This window comes from Columba livia, chromosome 3 (genome assembly GCF_036013475.1).
Source record: "Columba livia isolate bColLiv1 breed racing homer chromosome 3, bColLiv1.pat.W.v2, whole genome shotgun sequence".
NCBI classification, from domain to species: domain Eukaryota; kingdom Metazoa; phylum Chordata; class Aves; order Columbiformes; family Columbidae; genus Columba; species Columba livia.
Genome location: NC_088604.1, coordinates 60,752,927 through 60,774,892, shown reverse-complemented (window position 1 = coordinate 60,774,892; position 21,966 = coordinate 60,752,927). Strand labels below are relative to the sequence as shown.

Below are 21,966 nucleotides of genomic sequence, written 5' to 3'. Positions count from 1 at the left end.
CTTTGCCTCTTGTTTTACTTTGGTGTGAATCTGGGCAAATGAAACAAATGTTTTAAGATAAATTATGGGCTACATTCCTTGTACTGTAAGCATTTGTGCGTGTGTTTAGTTTTAGTCATGCAAGTAAAAGTTGTGATGAACACAATTCTCTGCACAATGAAATTCTTACTGATATGAGGGTTTCTGTGGCTTTACATATTCATTCCATCTTTCCTTCTATTCTGCTGTACCTTTTCCTTTTCTCTCTCCCTCTCTGGTCTTCTTATATGAATCAAAATAGATCTGGGTGGTAACTTATATTGAAAGTTTACTTTTGCCTTTCGTTCAGTTTACAGCTGTTTTCTTCCAAGATTCTAATACAGAATGTGTACAGTATGTTCTGCAGTGATGTAAATATATTGCATGACATTTTATTGCAACTTGCACAGAGGGTGAAAATACGCATTCAATGTAATTTTTTTCTTTTGTTTTTCTTTTTTTTTTTTTTTTCTGTAAGGTCATCAATCATCATGTGTAAATTAAGCAAAGAGATTTTATTCTCCAAGGCACCAAATGAACTTTTTGCTTTTTCTTGATTAGTGATGTTTTTACCTGAGGAAATCAAGGTCTCACTTAAAAAGAAAAGAAAAAATAAAAAACCAAAAAAAGGTAGCGGGAGGAAGGAAGAAAGAAAGAGGGGAAAAAAAAAAAATCAACCACCACCACATCCTGCTGACTATCTTCAAAATTCAGACATAACAGCTAAAATAGGGAAATCCCTCTAGATCACTTATTTCCTACTTAAAATTGGGTCGTCTTATCAAAGAAATTGTGTGAAGAGGCATGGTGTAGAAGTATTTGGCTGCCAGAAAAGTGTGGCATTGACCATTTCTCATTTCTTTCTGCAGATATTGCTGTTGTAGAGATGAGTGATGCCTTCCGTCAGCCTTCCCTGTTCTACCATCTGGGAGTCAGGGAGAGCTTCAGCATGGCCAACAACATCATCCTCTACTGTGATACCAATGCAGAGTCTCTGCAGTCACTGAAGGTAGCTTTGATTAGAAAAATGGGGTGTTTGGTTGTGGGGGGGAGGAAGTCACAGTTGGTCCAGCTCTTGAAATGGGTTGTCTGTTTGCATAGGAAATACAGATGCCACTGGTGTTTCACAAAAGTAAAGCAAAAGTGTTCTGAGGCCTGGGAAACATAGCCACAGTGTGATGCTGAAAAACTCAGTTTCTTTTCTCCCAAGAAAAAGATGTAGATTATTTTATCGGTCTGTAAACACCTATGTGTTAAATAGCTCTTTCTAGAAACAGAAGTTTGACAAATTTCAGATAAGAAATGAAATATGTGGTTTTGTTATTCTAGAGAGTTACTGGTGTTTGGGGTAAATTGTTATAGTAGTAACAAGTGGATGAGAATGGTATTGTGTAGGGGGCAGCAGAGTAAGTTTTAGCCCCTGTGTAAAGCAGCAGTTCTCTGGCTAAACCTGATGGGGCCCCAGATGGTCTCTGTTATGCCTTGCTGAGTTATAGCTGTAGCAGAGTTGGTTAAAAACAAAACGTGTGCCTCCTCCTCAGGGTCACAGTTCACAGTATGGGAGTTTGGTTTAAGGCAAGATGATGGTTTAAGATAACCTATGGGGCTGTGAATTGTGTTGGCCAAGGAGTTGATACTTGCTTCCTCTTTCTGACTCTGCTAAAGGTTTAACTTCCCTGCAGATGGGGGAGGGCAGACAATGTGGATGGCAGTCTTTTCAGTTACTTGCCCTCCCTCGGATTAATGGGCTCTGATCAGGACGTGTTTTATGCTATTGCACTTCCATTCTAGGCGTTGCTGAAAAGAAGCATTTTAGTAAGCAGCTTGGTGAGTCAGACTGCAGTCTGGGAACTGCCGCCTCTCATGAAGTGCTTGCTTCCAGTGCTGCTGCCTAGTGAGTGTAGGATATTTGGTTTTGAGTCTGTCCCATTATTTGCAGCTTGGCCATCTTTTGGAAGGGGCATACCTTGATGAACTCAGTTTCTTCCCTTCAGATTTTCTCAGCGAACTGGAGTGATTTCCTTTCTTTTTGCAACACAGAGTATATAGAAAAAAAAGCCCTAAAAATAAAACTGCAAATGACAAAATACCTCTGTGTGCATTGAATTCAATTATGCAAGTACAATGACCTACAGTATAAGCAGAGCAGAATTTCATTGTGCTGGTTAAGGTGCCAAGATACCCAGCTCCCACTGGCTATAGTTTGGAGTGAGGCACCAAGCTTCCTTGGGCACTTGGGAGAACTTTTTACTAGTTTAGGAGCTGGACTTCGCAGGATTCCCACTGATGTCAGTGAAAGCCCAGTTCTGCACAAGGAGACTTGGATGTCCCAGTTGCTGCCAGTATAGTACTCAAAAACCTCTCTTTGGTTTCCTTTAGCTTTGAGCTGGGCCCATGTTTCTGCTTTAGGTTGTTTGCAGACAAGTTGTCAGAGAGCAAGACCTTTTCTGTATTATTTAGTGACTGCCTGAAAAAAAAATAGTTGTGGGCATGCCTGAGCATTTTTTGAGGCCGTGTTTGTTCCTATTTGTTACAGTCAGCAGATAGAGTAGAAGCAATGCAGGAGTGTGTGTGCGGTTTTAGTCTTGTGTAGAAGGTGATGAATTCAAAATCTGGAAATGATCATGGAAATGCACGAAACACAAAGCTGTAGAACATGATTTAACTGGGGTGCCAAGCAATACAGGTGAACTTTTGCTGGTGGAATATTCTTCTGTGTGAACATTCAGGGCAGATTGGACGGGGCTCGCAACAAACTGATCTAGTGAGAGATGTCCCTGCCCATGCTGGGGAGTTTGAGTAGGTAACCTTTAAAGGTCCCTTCCACTCCAAACCATCCTATGGTTCTATATATGTACATGTATAGGTTTGTCTATTTGTGTATACAAATAGATTTATATCCCACACTTAGAAAGCTAGCAAGAGTCTTATTTGAAACTTCCCCCCTCAACAGGGGCAAGAGCAGTTTTATGGAAGCCTGACTTGGGCAATGTGGAAAATATGAGGTGACTTGGTTTGACACTCTGTTTTTCATGCTGTGGTATAGGTGAAGCTGCTCAGCAGTCCCAGTAGCAGAGGTGTAGCGTAGCTGTTTGATAAATCTGGCAGGGTTATCGGTTGCTGGGATCAGAATTTGCTGACAAATCTCCCTGAAAGTGAGTTTGCTGTCCAAAAGTGGTTCACACTCAGCCTGTACCACCCAGATTAGTGTGCAAGAACCAGCTCTCTCTGTCTGTGTGTGCCCTGGCTTCTTGTTCTCTGAAAATTTACATTTAAAATAAGAAGATAAATTCTTTGCATTAGATACTGGAGCAATGTGAATTTCAGTCAGGTTTGGAATATTTTAAAACCTCATAGAGATACTGCATTTATTATTCTCTACAGTTTTTTTCTGCTGGCAGCAAAATGTTACTATATTTAACTTTTCAAATATGAGTAGATGTGTATTAATAGTCAATTTTTTGGACAGCATAACTCTTCGTACATACTCTTCCCTATGTAAATGTTCTTATATATACATGTATGTATGTGTATGTGTATAAAGATGCACACACTACAAATGTTCCTCTGCATATATAGGATGTACATATTTACTTGGTTCCATAGTTGTTTTGTCTCTCCTGGGACAGTACTTGATTTATATTGATTTGACAGGCATAGGAAACATCTAACCACCAGCCTTTCCTGTCCTGTGTCTGTAGACATGAATATTAGAAAGTCATACTGATCAGATATCTTTCTTAGTAGTTGTTTAATGATGCATTTTTTCTTTGTTTTTTATTCCAGGAAATTATTTGCCAGAAGAATAATGTAAGTATGATTTCTCTGTGCCAGTTGAATTTTAGACATTGCAAGTTTCTGTTCTGTTTAATGTTGTTTGTCTTATGTTTTCCACTTGAATCATTTCTCACTGTCATGCCGTATTTTATAGAGTTTACATGGAGAATTCTGGAAATCTTAGCAGCAAATCTGTGTATATCACTTTGTTGCTAGATACCAGGCTTGCTTCTTACCTTACCTCCATCTATCAGTGATATTTTCCTGCTGCCTTTACATATCTGCCATATTTTTTTCATGTGCCATTTACATCTGTCATCTTTTTTCTGTTGCCTTTTTCTGTACAGTGTTCTTCAGTGTTTTTAAGAAATACTCTATTGAAAAGGAGAGTTATTTGGAAACTGGTGCTTGTTTTAGAAACCCATGGATACACCTATGAAAATATATATATATTTATAAAGAGAGCGCGTGTGTGTTTATTTCTGGAAGTTGGGTCCTGGAGCCTGTTAGTCCAAGTGGAGTGCAGATCCCAGCAGTCTGTCAGTGACTGTCAGTCATGTAACTGCAGGTTTCTGCACGTCGGGTTCCCTTTGGTTTCTGAGGTTGGCCTTGTGAATCCGCTTTTTCCCTGCTGCATTCAAGGGGGGCAGACCTGTGACTGTGAGAACACTGCTGTCTCACTGTGGTTAGTTGTGGAGCAGCGGGGCCAGTCCTGTCAGAATATATTATCTGGCATGTTGAGTTGTTCTTGGCTTCGCTTTTGAGACTTACTAGTAGCCATATATGCTAAAATATAATTTTATAGCGGTTAGTCAGTGGTGTGCAGGTACCTTGAGGTGCTATTTGTATGCCGTACAATTCCATATATTTGAATTAACTTTTCTAAGGGGCATATGAAGCATTTAATTTTAGAAATTGGTCAGGTTTTATTTCCCACAGTGTTGAAACTGCCATAAAAACTGGATTATTTCTGGATTAACTGCTGACTTCTGCCAGTATGAAACACCATTTGAAAAGGATGCAGTTATCTACTATAGCTGATAGAGTTTCTAAAGGTGGCTTAAACACCAGTGCAGGCATTGTTCCTAACGCTACATTTTAAGTTATGTTTTTTTAAATTTAAAAAAGAGGCAAAGAGGGTTCCATAAAGAGTTTCTGTATAGTTCTTAACCATAAAGTGCTTTTCAGAGACCCTCAGAATGCTGTGAATGATGTTAGACTAAAAATCTATTGCCTTTCTTTAATGAAAGTGGAGTAAATGATCAGTTACAGTTTTACAAACAATAAGAGAGAACAGTAAGGCCTTTCTTGTAAATGCATTCTGTATTTTTGTTCCGGTGGTCCCAGATCTAGGGAAAATGGTGAGTGACTGATCTAGTGTCCCTGGGAGGACAGGGGCAAGAGCTCCGTTAGCAGGAAACCAGCAGATGACAACTTGTACAGTAGAATAAAGGTGAGATGTCATCTTGTCCTATTTTTAAATGACAGTCTCTGAAGCTCAAGGAGAGGTAGGGTAACTTTGCTGTCATCTGTTTGAGAAAGGATTGTTCTGTTTTCCATTTAAATTTGGATAGGTGGCTGTGAAACTGTCATTTATCACTTTTAGAAATGTTTCAACGTGTGCCACAAAACAAATGTGTTCCTTGAGAGTCTTGGATGTTTCCAAGCACACCCACATAACATCTTTTCTGGGAGGAAGTATTTTCCCAGGGACTGGAATAGGGAAGTCACTAAAACTGGCCTAGAAACTGCTGTGGATTTTTTTTTTCTTCTTCTTTATTTTTTTTGGCATGTTGTGAGCCAAACTGCCAGGAAGGAGTCTTTCTGTAGTGTTAGTGCATACCTAACTATTCCTACTTCAAGAAAATCATGTTGCTTTGTAAATCATATGACTTTTGGATAAACTGGTAGGACAGAGGTATTGTTCTTGAGAGGCTGAGACTGTGATGCCCACCCTTACCAAAAATAGCTATACAAATGATTGTGAGGTTGCAAATATGAAAAAATAGAGTTCATATATAAATAAACCAGGAGTTTAGTCCTGCTGTTCTCTAACATGTTTTTTAATAGCATGCAGAAATTGGCTGTAACAGGACAATGGTATCCTTGGCACCAGGGGATTAAAAAGGCTGTAAAACAAGTGCGTGTATGTGTATCTATATATATCTAACTGGAGCACCTTGTGTTTTCTTTGCCCGAACCTTGTATTCCTAAAACTGGTGGGGAGAAAAAGAAAAAAAATCCATTACCAACTGTTATGTTCTTTGTTCTGACTGGATTTTTGTGCTTCCTATCAATAGTCGATATGATGTTGCATAGCTAGGATAAACTGCCTGGACCCTATCAGGGCAGAGCAGTACAAGATAACATGGGCTCGTTTCCTGTTGTATGCGGTTTCATAGCTATTTAGTTGGACCTTTTCCAAATGTTGCAATAACACCAAAAACATGTAATACATTTTTACAGGGAGTGATACTTCAACAAGAGGCAGTTTGATATTTGAAAGCTCAAGTTTAGTTTTTGCTGTTATCTGATTTTTGAGGTCAACCAAGCAGCAGAGGCATTCTAGAAATTACTAGTAAAGAGTTTCAGTCACAAGGAGATGTTGGTATAAAGGTTACAGTGCATGGCTGTACTTTGCTTGTTTTAGCTCACCAGTTTTTATTTCATCCTGCTTCTCCCTAGTTTGAATCTTATCAACTTTGGAGAAAAGCTGAAGGTCAGGTTCAAAATAGCCAGTTGTGTGGGGTTTTTTTGTCTCGTGTTTTTGGTGTCATGTTTTTTTTTGTTTTAATTTCACTTCTTGCTGAATCTGAGGAACTTCAATGTGCATGCATTACATGTATGGTTTGTAAACAGCTGCAGTAATTAACACCTTGAAACAGTGCTCACCATTCAGTTCAGGCTGCTTGCTTGCCCCAGGTTGGAGCTACCCAGGGGGTCAGATCCTGGTATGGCTGCTGGTCTGGTTGGAAGGACCATCCAGGGGCAACAGGGACTGTTCTGTTGGGCAGCTGACTCACAGACAGAGATTAAGCAACAGGGTTAACGTTATATGGCTGAGGACACTTACTAGTGTTTTCCTTTTCTGACACTTGGGGGGGACCAGAGATTTTAACTTTTACTGGTTTTCCCCAGCCCTTCCTGACTACCTCCGGTTTAGGGTGTAGACTGGTACTTGGTGCAGCACTCTTTCAGGTATCTGCAAGCTTGGAGCCTCTGTATAGGTACTACTGGACGACTGTAGATTCTAGAGGATGTGTTCAGCTATTGGTTATTGTGAAAACAGGGGGAAATATTTTTAATACTCCTCACCCAGCTGACTGACTCAGCAGAACAGGCTGCCCAGGGGGCTTGTGGAGTCTCCTTCTCGGAGACATTCAAAACCCACCTGGACGCCTTCCTGTGTAACCTCATCTGGGTGTTCCTGCTCTGGCAGGGGGATTGGACTAGATGGTCTTTCAAGGTCCCTTCCAATCCCTAACATTCTGTGATTCTGTATGTAAAAATGCTACATAGTAACTTTCAGTAAATAGTTTGATTACAGCTGTGGTATTTCTTGTTATTTATGATACATCACTATCTCTTGCTTATTCTTTCATTTTTCGAATTCTTTGACTTAAATATTTGGCGCATACTTCACTGAAAAAAGTTTGATCATTTTTTTTTCCTGTGTGAATATGATAAAAGGTACATATGGAGTATATACTGATCTGTAACAAGCATTTAGGATGTGGCATGGCTGCAATAGAATGTTATTGCTGAGCATATAAAGAAGGAATGTATTACCAAAGAAAATGTGAAGTATTTTAAAGAGTAGACTCCGTTTCTGTGCTTCAGTTCATTTGAGGTGTGAGGCTTACTTGTGTTTCTTTTCAAATCAATAGCAAGGCTGTCGTTCATGTGAGCGGGATTCGAAGTAAACCCAAACTAAGACTTGTATTCATCTAAACATCAGCACATGTTGATTTACTGTGTATTTGGAGGATGGAGGAAACAGATTTAATAACTTGGTTTAGGACTTTGTCATCTGCTACATCCAACACCTTGTGCAGTCAAAGAATTGCGTTTAAGAAAAATCTCATCAGAAGAACTTAAATAAAAGCAAATATTTCTCAAAAGAACTATTGGGAGAAATGTAAAAAAGCTGATCTTAATTAGAGGAGAGTCAGCAGGAAGAACAGTTCCTACTGCGAGAGATACTGATTATTTTTATTACCTCAGCTGATTTTATTTATTTAAAAAACCTCTAAAGTTACATTGGTGGACGCTGACTTGAAGCTCAGGCAAGTAGGTGGCAGTCTGTCAGGTTCTCCCATCCATGAGTAAAGCATCATGTTTTTGTTTGGGGGATTTCTGTTTTGCTTGTCACTTCATGTCTTTGAATGCAGTTTTCTTCTGTTTGTGGATATTGACAGTTAAATAATTCCAACTGAGCAGCGTTAGTAAAGAGCTTCAGGGAACTGAGAGGATTGCACACCTTTGCTTAGGATTTTGCAGATTGTTCTCCCTGCTTTTGAAGCAAAATTCAAGATCTTAGAATTAATTGGGCAGAACTCAAATGCTCATTTGTGTAGTACCATGTCGTCTTTATTGTACAACTTCCTGAGAAAAATCTTCTGTACTATGTCAGATGTATTTGTGGAAGAGAGAACAGTGTTTACCTTATTGCATAATGTTCTTTCTAATAAGACGACGTCTCCAAACTGAATTTCCAGAAGGCAACCACTTTCGGAAGTGACAGCTGTGTATTAGAGAGGGTTATTGAAAGAGTTGTTTTATATTCCTTTTGTGATTGTTAAAATATAACTATGTGCTATGTATTTTTATTATTTCAAATACAAGTAGGTGCTATATTTTATTTTCACATGCTGAGAAAGGATATCGAACAAGAAGGAAGTGTTTAATGTTCCAGTGACCAATAGGTCTAGCTAGTAGCAGCATAGTCTTAAATTCTGTGACTGTAGAGGCATTAAGACAATCTTGCGGTTGTATTTAAATGGAAATTACACACACTCTGGAATTTTTAAATTTTGCACAGTAAGTTAGGAAGGGAGGTTAGTAAAATATAAACCAATTAAAACATTTGCAAAACCGAACTACAGATTTTTATCACTTTGTGGTAAGCACTTAATGCCTGTGTAGCTGTCTCCAGCCAGTACTTCTGCCTTCTGATTTGTCTGACTGATTTGATGAAATGGGCTGTGACACAGATAATCTTTCAGAACATGGCCTGATGTCACCAGGTACTGAGTGTGCTGGCCCAAAACCTTCAAAGATACATACATTCATATCTCCTTGATATAACCAGTTCAACTGATCTGAGAGCTCAGACCAAGTTTACCGTATCTAATGTCCTGAGTTCTTGTGCATTAGGCTGAGCCATAGTAACAATCTGCGTGCACACTCATGGCCTGTCCTGGCCCCTGATATGCTCAGTAATGCCTTTCAGCTTTCAACTCAGGTGACCTGCAATCACATTGGAACTTTCATTAGTGTAATTTGAACTTTAAACCTTAAATAATGAGGGCTTTATAAAGAAAGAGGGCTGGAGAATGAAACTAATAGCACATGTTGTAGATTGGGAAGATCTATTCCCACCCACTTTTGAACCTCTTTTATGCTACTCATGTTTTTGGGTTTGTTTGTTTGTTTTTTAAAGGGTATAGATGTAACTGGGAATACTGCAATTGGGTTTAAGGTGTTACTCCTTCAAAAATTGCCCATTTTTCTTGAATGGCTTGATTCTGTTAGACTGTACATGGTGTGATGAGTCAGAGGAGAGGAAAACAATGATTTTGTCTTGGCTGCTCAGCAAACTTAGAATATAGAGTGAAGTTAATTAGGGTTAGGAAAGAATATCAGTTTGAGAGATCACAGGTGGGATGGAGTGTTACAGAGCAGGTTTTAATAGGATAAGTGGAATGTATTTAAACATCTAAGTGGAATAATGTGCAGTAAGTCAAAATGTAATGTATGAGCAGATAGGAAGTGTGTGCCTGTAAGACCGTCTGATCCCTTCTGACTTCAGTTAATGTAACTTTATATTTTGATGAAGAAAGGTGGGAAAGGAAGTAAAAGTGGCTGAGACAGGTTGCATTGCCTGGGAATGAGGAAAGAAGCAAGTCCATGTGCTCTGCGTCAGGGCAGAAGGTGTAGAGCTGTCTGACACTGGAGCAGCTTCTCAGCTGCTGCCCCTAAGCCTGGTCCCCTCTGGCTCCCGTCCCAGTCATTGCCCAAATGCACTCAGGGTTGGGCTCTTTGTAGTTAAATTTGTGATGGTGACAAAATATGTTTCTCCATAGTGAAAGGCTGTAGATTTTATTATACAAGAGCAGGCTTGCCGTCACTGTTCTCTATCTTCAACCACCGCCTTCAGTAAATAATATATAACTTTTGAGTCCTTTTTTCCTTTTGTCAATAGAGCTCTTGCTTGTCTGCATTTGTCTGGTTCAGCTGTAAAATATCTAATGTACTCTTTAGCTAGGAAAGAGAAATTGAGGTCAATATTTCTTATATTTCTTAACTTTGCTGTGTGGGGGATATTTTTTTTTTTTTAAGCCTATTTCCTAAGGAAATGAAACTTAAGAACTTGCACTGCTTTTTCATCCTCCACCCTCTTTCTATATCTGCCTGTTTTGTCTGTCTGATGAATTTCAGCCAAACTTGAGAAGTTTGGAGATACAGAGCTCCCCATAAAACATAACTGTCTAGGTTAAGCTAACAACCAAACTAATGACCTGGCTGAGTGAAAGGCCACTGTGTTTCCCACACTGTTTGCTGCTGAGGATCTAGGTGAGATGGTACCTTGAGACAACTCTCTGAGAATCCTGGGGGCCTTCTGAACAACAATAAATGGATTTTCTTTTCTTCTGTTTTCTTCCCATGGGCCTCTTCCAGAGCACTGGAACAGGTTGCCCAGAGAGGTTGTTGAGTCTCCTTTGGAGACATTCAAAACCCACCTGGACACATTCATGTGTGATCTGCTCTGGTGAACCTGCTTTAGCAGGTGTGTTGGACTAGCTGATCTCCAGAGGTCCCTTCCAACCCCAGCCATTCTGTGATTCTGTAGTGATTCCTCCCGTCTTTCACTGTCAAGTTCTTCCTTTTCCACTGCTTCCAAAGGCTACTGGGTCTCTGTGTCTTCTATAGGAGGCTATAGCTATAATATAACCAGCTTTTTTCTCTCCTCAAGTAGCAGGAAGAATGAAGGCAAACTAATTTTTGTTGGCTCTCTTGTTCCACTGAAATAGATAGCTGCTTCCTACAGAAGGTGCACTGGGGATTAGTTTAAAGGAGCTCTTGCTCAGCAATGGAGTCAGGCACTTGGCCTCTGCAGGAAGAGTAGTTTTCCTGCTAGTAGGATTATTTCTGAAGACTCCAGTACTGCCTCTGTAGGTGGCCTGACTATTATGCCAGGATAAACTTTGGGTTCTGTGGATTTCAAAAGCTGGAAACATCCTTTTTTAGAGTTGATTTTTAATTGAGACCTGAGCTTTGGAAATAGTGTGCCAGAGGTCTGAGAAGGCCTTGCTGCAAGCAGTCTTCAATTCTATTTTTAAGGCACTGAATAAACATTGGGAAGTAAAATGCCTGCCCCAGGATATCTGTAGCTATTTCACCCTTTCTCTTGGCTCTGACTTCCCAAACTTTTCCTTTATTTAACAAAAGGAAAATCAGGGAATAGTCTGCCTGTGCTTAATAGTGGCTCCTTTGCCAGTCACTGCCCACCCTGTGGGCTGAAACCAGTTCCCGCAAATTAATAATTTCCTTTCTGCTTTGGACTGTGGGGCTTATTAGGTTTTAGCAGGGTCGAAGTTTCATCCATTCACACTTGAGTGTGTGATCACCCTACATGTTAGCATATTCTTGATCAGAAGTGTTCACTCAGTTCTCCATTGTAAAGGTGAGCAGTTTGGGATCTAGCATCAAACTTCTTAACTTCTTGTTAAAAATATTGTCATACGCCTCCCAGTTCTCAAGTTTCCTTTGGAATTGTTACACTGATGCACAGAAAAATTTTGTCCTAGCTATTCAGCTAATTCACAGTTGTTGAGGAAGAAAAACTAAATTCATCCTCATTCAAGTCTGTGTATGTAATAATCTCCAACCAGGTTCTGAGTTAGCTGAGCTCAGTGGACCTCATGTAAATGCTGGCATCAATTACTTTTAAACTTTATAGAGTTTGTCTATAACCCTCAGAACTGGGGGTGGGATTGCCTTTATAGCATGGTTGTGTAGTTTCATAAAACAAGAGGTGTAATAAAAAAATGTATTTCCTGTACTCTTTGTAGTCAACCTCTGATCTGTACACAAATGTGTTTACTGATACATCTGTACACATAGATTTATACAGACTAGAGTACCTCAATGCTTTCATGTTTTTAAAATCTAATAATGCATGTTAAAATGCATGCTTTAAGCACACGGCTGGTATTGTGCATTTGAAAACTATTTGGTCACTGCTCTCTCAGTGCCTGGAGCTCAGCTCAACAGAGGACTCTGAAGTGATGTCCTCATTGCTCTCTAGAAGTCAATACAGCAGAAGCAGCTGACCAGAGAGTGATTAACCTTGGAAGTAATTTAGGGGTACCAAAATGATGGGTCTCAATAATTGCTTCCTTAAGACTTTTCTTGCCAGGCTGCTGACCACTTTGTAGTGCAATCTGAGCTTTGAGAGCCAAATGGCAGAACTCCTCCTGATTCTGATGGTATGCTGTCTCATAGTTAAGACACTTGGGAACCACAAACATTCTGTAAGCTTTCTGTGTACGTAAATCTGTACTAGCAGGCACTGGACATCTTGCCTCCCTCTTTCCTGGAAGATAAACTTAAATGATTATTTTTGCAACAGGTATCGGTGATACATTGATACGGAAATCAATACAGTTTGGTAATGCTGAATATATATACGCACATAAATGAGTATTCTGAAATACATCTAGCTTTAAGTCTGACTGGCCAGGGAGGTTTGCTACATACCAGGGAATTTGTCTTTGTTATGTTGAACTATTTGAGTCATTTTGCAGTTCATATGAGGATTAGTTTTCTCTACAGTTTTGCTGTTGTGAGGCAACTAGATTGCGTTATTGTTTTCAACATCTGTGAGCCTAACTATACTAAATTGCAGAGTGCTTTGTCTTTTCTGAATATCAGTCACCTTGAAAACAGTGTACAGCAGCTTCGCTTGAGTCTCCCTGCAGTGTCAGGGTGACAAGGGTGTGCCCTCAGAATTGTTTTGCTGTTGAGCCGATGACTATTTTAAGGTCAACGTGGTGCTTCTAAAAAGACTCCTCTTACAGGAAGCAGTTCAGAAATCTGAAAGAATACATTTCAGGTGTATATCACACTTGAGATGAAAATTGAATTTATGTAATCCTAGGCTTCATAGGTAAAATGGTGGTCTTGCTGAAGTAAGCAGCAGATCTCCCTTTAACAAGTGAAATTCTGCAAGCAGTATGTGAAGTTGTTTCGTGCTTAGGCTTGTCAAACCATAACTGCCCTACATATTGCACCTTGTTTCTCTACAGATGTGCACTGGTAACTACACGTTTGTTCCTTACATGATAACTCCACATAACAAGGTGTACTGTTGTGACAGCAGTTTTATGAAGGGACTAACAGAGCTGATGCAGCCCAGTTTTGAGTCACTGCTTGGACCTATATGCTTACCTCTGGTGGATCGATTTGTTCAGCTCTTGAAGGTGGCACAGGCCAGTTCAAGGTGAGTTGTCTTTTTGTATCTCTGTGTAAAATTCATATATTCCTGCTGGTGATATAAATATCAGATTGTTGTGTCAGGGTGATGTGATGTTTTGCCTTCTGCTGAGACAAATGGATAATGAATAATTTAGCTTGACAGAGTCTTCTCTCCATTGACACTGCTCTATCAATACATGTTCCACTTATACGTTGTGGGAGAGCTGCAGGGCCAGAAAAACAAATGCAAGGGAGCTGTCCCCAGTTGCTGATGTGAAGTTGTTGCTCTCCAGCCAGTATTTCCGGGAATCCATTCTGAACGACATCAGGAAAGCCCGAACCCTCTACACAGGCAAAGAGCTTGCAGCCGAGCTGGCGAGGATCCGACAGCGAGTGGATAATGTTGAAGTCTTGTCTGCTGACATTGTAATAAACTTGCTGCTGTCCTACAGAGACATCCAGGTATGAATCCTCTGCTCAAATATCATCTAAAATGTAGAAAATTAAACTTCATTCTCGGTGAAATTCTTAGTGCATCTTGCACGGATTTACTAGCAGACTGTATGGATAACACACGCTAGTAAAACTCTTTTACGGTAGTCTCACTGATGCTTTTTACTTTATTTTGCAGTTTTACTGTTTATAGTTTGCCTTTATGTAGCAGAAGAGTGTTGTGTACTTTTCAGGTGCTGTTATAAAATAACATATAACTTTTCTCCATCTCAGCATTACTATGTGATGAACAGCCTGTAGTATGTCCTGCTTAAAGGCTGTGGTAGCATTGTGCTATTGATATGCATACACATTCTTATTATGAGTGAGCCTTGTCACCATGCTTGTGGTATTTCTCATGGCAGCAAAACATGTTTATATCATTTTGGCTTCTCTGAGGGGTGCTAGTGCTTGCTTACTTTGTTATATGGAGTTTCAGCTGTTGCTCTTTAAATGTTTTGAAGATATTTTCTGTGTGTTTTTTGTCTGTTTGTGTGGTGTTGTTTGTTCGTTTTTAATATGTCAGTAACTAAGCCACTTTAAAAACTGTGGCATTGAAAGATTCTTTCACTTTGTTTTTGTAGCTCATGCCTACTTCAGAGTTTTGGGAGGCCTTAATACAGATGTAACTAACATTTTAATGTCTGTCCAGTATGAACTCCGATATGTGTTTAGCCCCTGAAGCTAACTTCAGTCATTAAATATATGTACTAAAATTTCCACGGGTTCACACTGAAGCAGTACAGGAGACCAAACTGTATTTCCAGGTTAAATAGCGTGCATGTTCATGTTTCTGATGAGTGCCAGGCCATTTACAGTTGGAACTGAAATCCATTAAAATACCTTTTGGTGTGAAATACTAGGTGCTTAGTTCAAAGATAAGTTTATATAGGCATACCTCAGTACAGCCACCTAAAACTTCATTATTCCCTTCTTTTGGAAGGATTATGATTCCATTGTGAAACTGGTGAAAACTTTAGAAAAACTACCTACTTTTGACTTGGCTTCCCACCACCATGTGAGGTTTCATTATGCATTTGCGCTGAACAGGTAAGAATCCACCCTTCCTTCTGCTGTTGGACAGTAAATCGGAACTGAAAACTTCATGTAGAGTTGGCGGTCGTGGATGAAGTTCCCTACTGGAGTCTTCATATGCAGGTCCAGGGCTTTTAGTGAAGCAATGTTGGGGACTCTGAGCTTCATGATCAATTTAAGCTTTCTTTAACTTTCACACTGTCAAATTCCATTCATCTTTCTTTAAGCAAGAGTGTTTTGTTTGTCTTTTCATAGGTCTGCATCATTTTTTCATTTCAGTACCTCATTTGGAGGTACAGAGACCTAGCACTATTTTACCTTTGTAAATTACAGTTTTAATATTGCTGTTTGGGTGGCAGTGCTGCAGCATTTGTGCTAACTGAAGACATCCTCATTCGAGCCTGAGTTCTGACACTGTAAGGAGACAAGAGGAGAATGTTCATCAAATGTCAGTCGATAGACTTCATTATATTAGTAAACATATTTTCATGTTCTTTGATAACATGCTCAAAATGTGCCACATGCACTAATTTATTGGGCTAAATGAGATCCAAGCCCTGACTTTTTTTTCCTGGGATACTGGCAATTGGGCAAGGCATTAAAAGGCGAGTTTTCTCAGAGGAAACGGCAGAGGTTTTCTGCTCCCTTGCTGTTATCACAATGACTGTTTTTCTATTGACGTTAGAGGAGTAGACCATGTGTCAGCAGGTGTTTAAAACTCTCAAATATAGAAAATGTCTGCAGAACTTTCTGTTTCTCTCATGGATTTGGATATTGTAATTCAGGTTCACAGAGGAGGAAGAAACTGCATCTCATGTCAAAGTGATGTCAAAACTATGTCACACGTAATTAATTGAAAAATAACCACCTGTTTTCTAAAACAAATAAACCAAACAAAGAAAACAAAATGAGCTATCTGCCATTGTTCTGTCTGAATAATGTCCAGGTCCTTTCTTGCTCTTTTGTACCAGATAGATGAAGGTATAAATACACTGCTCTTTTTGTTCGTGTTTTGCATATGTGGACCTTTGCAAATTAAATAATCGAGCATGTATCTGCCACTTCTACACAGCCTTCAGTAAAGTCACTAGGTGTATCTTGGAGTTTTAACAAGTTATTTAGAGCGTGAGGTCACCATTTTCTAAAACAAAGTTGCCTTTGAAAACAGGACTTGCCTAGTTCACTGGGGCACTAGAAAAAACCTGCAAAACCACAGTATAAACTTTTCAGGCAAATTCTTACACTATGTTGGTTCTGTTGGGACTTCCTGTAGACTGAAAGACCTGTTTTTTATAGATATGACTGTAAGATGTAGCCTTTGAGGGTAGTGGCATATGAAAGGTCTGTGTAGTACCTCCAAAGGAGTTCAGATCAGATTTTCCTCTCCCTTCCTTCTCAGAGTGTGAATTTAACTGGAATCCATGACAGCAATGTTCATGCTTTGGCATATGCCAAGAAAGAATTACTTGGGCTAACTGTAGCTTTCACCTTTTGGGGAATATAGAGGATGTTTCCTGAGTTGAGATAGGTCTGGAGAACTCTGTGCAGCTGAATGTTTGCTGTGGAAGAAGCTGTCCTGCTGCTTATAATCCAGGTCACTAGTACGGAAGGATAGAGCAGCTCGATTAGTCAAGATTAGTCTGGCCTAGATTGAGTGTGTGAGGACATTGCTGATGGAAGGAAGGAGAAGTAGGGACCTCTGTCTCTGGAGATCAAAGTGTAAAAGGCTCATATCACAAAACACTGGTGTGTCTTACTGGTTCTGTTGTCATTAAGTTCAGCTAGCTGTTGGTTTGATCTGGATTAGTGTCAGTCAATACAAGATGTGGAAGAGTTATCCACCTGAAACTCCATTCTGAAAATCGCCCTTCTGTAATGAAAGTTCACTCTAAAAAGCAAAGATGATGCAGACTTCCCATTGTTGGTTTACTTGAGTGGTCAATATGAGAAAACAAAAGGCAGCAAACATTCAACAACTGGGATCATTTGGCAGGGGAGCCAAAATAGCACAGATCTGAAGGACTCTGTTAATTGATCTACCAGGAGCACTTGATTTCTCTCCCTGGAACTGGAAGCACTTGTCCATCTTAAATAAGTACCCCAGCCTTGCTGTGCTACTGTAGAAGTTCTGGGGGAGCCTACTGCAGCTCTGTAGGCTGAGTTGATTTTTTCCTAATTTGTTAGAATTTGATTAGTCTGAAGGTTGGCAAGAGAGGGCACTTGGTTTCGTTTATCTTTCTCATTAGGCTGAGACATCAATAGAGGTTGGCCCAGACTTGCAGAGCCTTTTTTTTTTTTTTTTTCCCTCAGGAAAGCAGTTTATACTGTCTGCTCAAACAACTACCTTTGCTCTGTTTCCTTAATTATTTTTTTTTTTTATGCAAGTGCTCATTCTTCCTCTGTTACTCATTCTGCTTGATGTAAACCTTTTCTTCCACATCACTTCCTTCTGGAGCTGCATACATGATCTCAGAGCTCACAAGCTCAGGTATCTCTTAGAGTACACAGGCTCTGATATCAAAGGTTTGACATTGATACTGCCTGTGCAGATGCATCAAAACTTTGATATGTTCTTGTAGAGGGAAGGAAAAAAGTCCACTACTGAACCTCTGATCAAGTAGTATCTGTTTTAAGGTGGCTGTGGCTTTTGATGTGTTGTTTTTCTTTCTGAGGTAGCCTTCTCTTGCAAGCTTCTTCAATGCAAAGCTTGCAAGACAGATAAAACCTCCACTTTTATGCATTCCTCCCAGCTCAAGTTGTAGCCACTCAAATATTACAAGCAGTTTCTCCAAAAGGATATATTACTTTCCCCAAACCACTGAAGAGTAGATTTTTTTCTGAAAAAGGAGTCATTTGCTTGTTCAGTACACAAATAAGTAAAAAATCCTAATCTCTTGATACTGAATGATGTATGTATCCAAAGTGTGAGTCACCAGGAAGTGTCTAATGCTTGCAGTTATGTGGTTTATTTGTCTGAAGTACTTCTGTTAACACTACCTTATTGGCTTCACATCTTAATCTTCCCTATCATGGGAATTCAGTCTGGTTTGTGCTTTTTGTTTCCTTTTGCTTCACATTCAAAATGTGTGTATATATAAAAAAAAATCCCACAAACGCAAAATGGAGTCTTTATTTCCTTTAATGAATGAATTACTATGAAAGAAATATTACATATGAAACCTAGGTTCATATCTTTTCATTGTGTCAGAAAGTAATACATGATCTTTCTAAAAATTATTCTTGAGGCTCCTGTTGCTGTTGTCAGTGCTTTGCTCTGGCTGAGGCTTCATGAGAGAGAGAGAAAAAATCCCATGTTTGGGGGCTTTCATAAAGGTGTCCCATGATATTAAGAAAAGGAGAGAGAGGGGGGGAAAAAAAGAAGAAAGTTGGGGGAAAGTCTATGTATAATGTGGTCCATTGTGTACATTTTACATGGATGAAGTCAATCATATATATCCAAACATGGTAATGAAAAAAGTATTTCTTGTTAACTTTTTTAACCAGAATTTTTATTTTTTTAATAGGCGAAATCTGCCTGGAGACAGACAGAAAGCTCTAGAAATTATGATTCCTCTGGTAGAACAGGAAGACCAAGTAGCTTCAGATATGTACTGCCTGGTTGGTCGAATTTACAAGGACATGTTTTTGGAGTCTGGGTTCATAGATACAGAAAGCAGGGACAAAGGGACATTCTGGTGAGTACTGTTTTCCTGATATCGGTCCTTTTGTTAGCTTTGGGAAAATACTCCTTAAAGAAGATATTTCAACTGGTTTTTGTTCCAAATATTTGGCTTTACTAAGGGATCCACTGAATCTTCTAATTTTCACGTATTTGTTAAGAATGAGAGATTTATGTTGTTCACAAATCTGGATCTGCAAAGTTATTGAAGTGCCTCAGATTTGGAAGTTTAGCTAGCTCTCAGCAGTGTATTTTCCTCCTCTATATTATTCTTAGCATACCTTACAATATGATTCTTAGGAATCTAGGCCAGACAATAATCAGTGTGAATCAACTGGTATATCTCTAATCTGGTAGATATTAGCTAGCTGGACTTAAAGGTGCTGAGATTTAACTCTGCACTGATGTTTAGGATGTCCCATTCTATCTTTTTTTTGGCTTCCATGCTCACAAGCAATGTAAGTGTTCCAAACTTACGATGGCAAAAGTTTTATCACGCCATCACCATAAAATATGTGCATATTACAGTGGACTACAATACTGTTGATAGTTGAAGAAGCACACAATAGTCTAGGCAAATTCTTATCTTAAAACATGATATTTGCCTCTATAATTCTATTGCTTTTGAAATACACTAAAACACTCTTATGTGGAATAGGTTAAAAAAATAGTTTCTGTCTCTTATCCTTCTGGCTTTTAATTTCCAAAAGCAATGTACTTGAAATGGAGGCACTGGACACCATCCTAGACTTCTGTCAGGATGAGCTGCTTTTCTCCATTATGATTAAGATGAGGGTACAGACAATCTCTGTTTATGTATCCTGCACATCAGATCCTAGTTCTGGTCTTGTGCTCATCAGCTGCCTGTTGAAGTAATTGCTTAGAATAGAAAGCTTTCTTCTCTCTTCTTCATTTATCACTTGTTTTCAGTAAACTTAAGATTAGAACTCTTTCATAAAAGATGTGGTCACTTACCATTTATGGCCTCAGAATTTAAGTGCAGTTTATAATTGCTGGTCATGCTTTACAGTTTTGCAATGCTTAGTGGATTTTTTTAAACAATACGTTGAAATGAGAGGAATGTAGCATATTGTCATGGTTCTGCCTTCATAATTTTGGATTAAAGAAAAAATTTGTTTCCTCTAAGGCAAGACCCATAACAAACCTTCCAGAGGCTGTTTTAAAAAAATCTCAAGAACTTATATAATAAGAAAACCATTAAACTGTTATCTTGTGTACAAATACTAGGCATTATCACAGGTTAAATGGAATAAATAGAAATTACTTTTGCTGTTGCTTTTTACTTATTCATAGTGCCTAACGAACAGAAACTTTGAGATTTTCAAAGTGAGTTGAACTAAGAATGATATGTATAATAGTGGTGGTTACTTCTAGGACATGTTTAACACACGAGATTCGTTGTAGCAATCTGGATATTGATACCTTTGAATGATGGGAAGTGATTGCAGTCAGACAGACCAGCTTGGGAGGGGACAGCAGCTGGCAGCTCATGCAGCGGGGTGGGATGCTGACCAGCCACCCCAAAATCATCCCTGAAGTCTCTGGCAAGTGAGACTCTGTACAGACTGCTCCATGCTCCTGCTGCCTTAGAACAGGGTCACCTCTCTCAAGTCGAGCTGGAGTTTAGCTGGCTGCTGTACCACATGGGACCATGGGACTGTTGCTTTTGTTTTGTGCTTGATGCTGGATATTGATTTGAATTCTAGTGTTAGTCATACAACAGGGTTGACGTGGCTGAAGAGTTGACTCATAACTCAGTTAAAGGCTCTTGGGAAGGAGCAGACCTACCCTAGTGCTGCTGCAGGCCACCACGGGCGGAGGTGTGTGCAGGTACTTCGATCTATTCCCTCTCCTTCTCCCCCAGAAAAGGCGGGGGGAAGGAAATAGGGAGTCAGTATGCTTTCCTGACAATTGAAAAGCAGAATAAAAGGCATCATTTCATATAAATATGAGATAAGAAATGAAAGATTAATTATTAACTGTCACTTTCTTGTTGCATACTGGCAGTGTAAATCGGACTTACTCAAGCCATCAAGCCTTTATTCAAATATTTTCACTGCTACCTCCCTAATTCAGTGTCTGCACTGCAACATTTTCTCAAATGTCAGCTTTCGATTTCTTGATGGCATTTATAATTGCGTCAGCTAAGCCAGCCTCTACTTTATAGGCAGACTTTTAAACTTTCATGCCTTTCCATAGTATTGTGTGGGTTCCGCCAGTGCTATTTGAGGCATGACAATGTACAGCAATTGTACCAGTTGAATTCAAATTGGTTCAGTCAATAGAAGTGACTTGTGAGTTGCTTGGGAAGCCAAGCAATTTAATTTATTCAGAATTAATTATTACGGGGATTTTTTGCCTGTAAATCTTTGCTGTATGAATTATGGAGATATAAGGTTTAAGAATGTCAGTGCAGGATCACACCAGATATAAAATTACACTTTTAATTGTAATTATTCAGGAGTGGTAAATAGGACCACGGAGGTCCAAGATACTGGTATTTCTTGGTGTTAGTGGCACATAAAGATCAGCAGAAAGATGAGTTTTGCTTTGGGGTGGGAGATTTGGAAGCAAGTTGGAATGAAAAGGCAGAAGCCAGCGACAGGAATTCCCAGGATGTGCCTTCTGGTCTGCTGGGAGCAAGTGGCAAGGGACTGGAGGGGTGGCATCTGTGGAGAGAGACCAGGAGCTGCTCTGTGTTGGATACGGCTGGTTCCAGCCAGGTCAAATGGGCTCATTGCTGGCCAAAACTGGACACATCAGCAGTGCCGGTGGTGCCTCTGTGATAACATATTTAAGAAAGGCTTTTTGGAGGCTGTTTCCCCAATTACTTCTGCAAGCAGTAACTGTTTTGCAAACTTCTGCCCATCTCCACCTCCTTTGCCTGTATGATTAACATTTTTTACAGCACAAATGTGCCTGCCTGTTGATTCGCATGAGAGATACTTATTTTAGTCTTTTAGTTTTGAAGTTTTCTATGTATCTGTCCAAGGACTACAGAAATTTTGATAGTCATGCCAGAAACTAGGCAATTTTGGGCAAATTTAAAAAAAGTGAAAATAGACTCTCTTGTATTGGAACAAACATGCTTATCTTCACATTTTTTTCTTCCTCTGTCAATCTTTTGTCTCTCCTTTTCTTGATACTACATGAGGGTTACGCCATGAATTTCTCTAGGGAAAAAAATAAAAGAGAATACAGCTCCCAGCATCATGATGTCTCCAAACAGATTACACCAGCTAAGA

The 21,966-nt window shown here is 39.5% G+C and overlaps 1 protein-coding gene across 1 annotated transcript in view; it reads left to right on the top strand.

Annotated features, from left to right (window-relative positions):
• The window catches only part of MAP3K5 (mitogen-activated protein kinase kinase kinase 5), a 104,017-nt gene that overhangs the window by 31,109 nt on the left and 50,942 nt on the right, over positions 1–21,966 (top strand). Inside the window, exons 2-7 of the mRNA XM_005509432.3 lie at positions 888–1,027; positions 3,805–3,828; positions 13,326–13,519; positions 13,788–13,956; positions 14,930–15,036; positions 18,546–18,716. Coding sequence (XP_005509489.3) covers positions 888–1,027; positions 3,805–3,828; positions 13,326–13,519; positions 13,788–13,956; positions 14,930–15,036; positions 18,546–18,716 — 805 coding nt within the window. The remainder of the gene's footprint in view (positions 1–887; positions 1,028–3,804; positions 3,829–13,325; positions 13,520–13,787; positions 13,957–14,929; positions 15,037–18,545; positions 18,717–21,966) is intronic.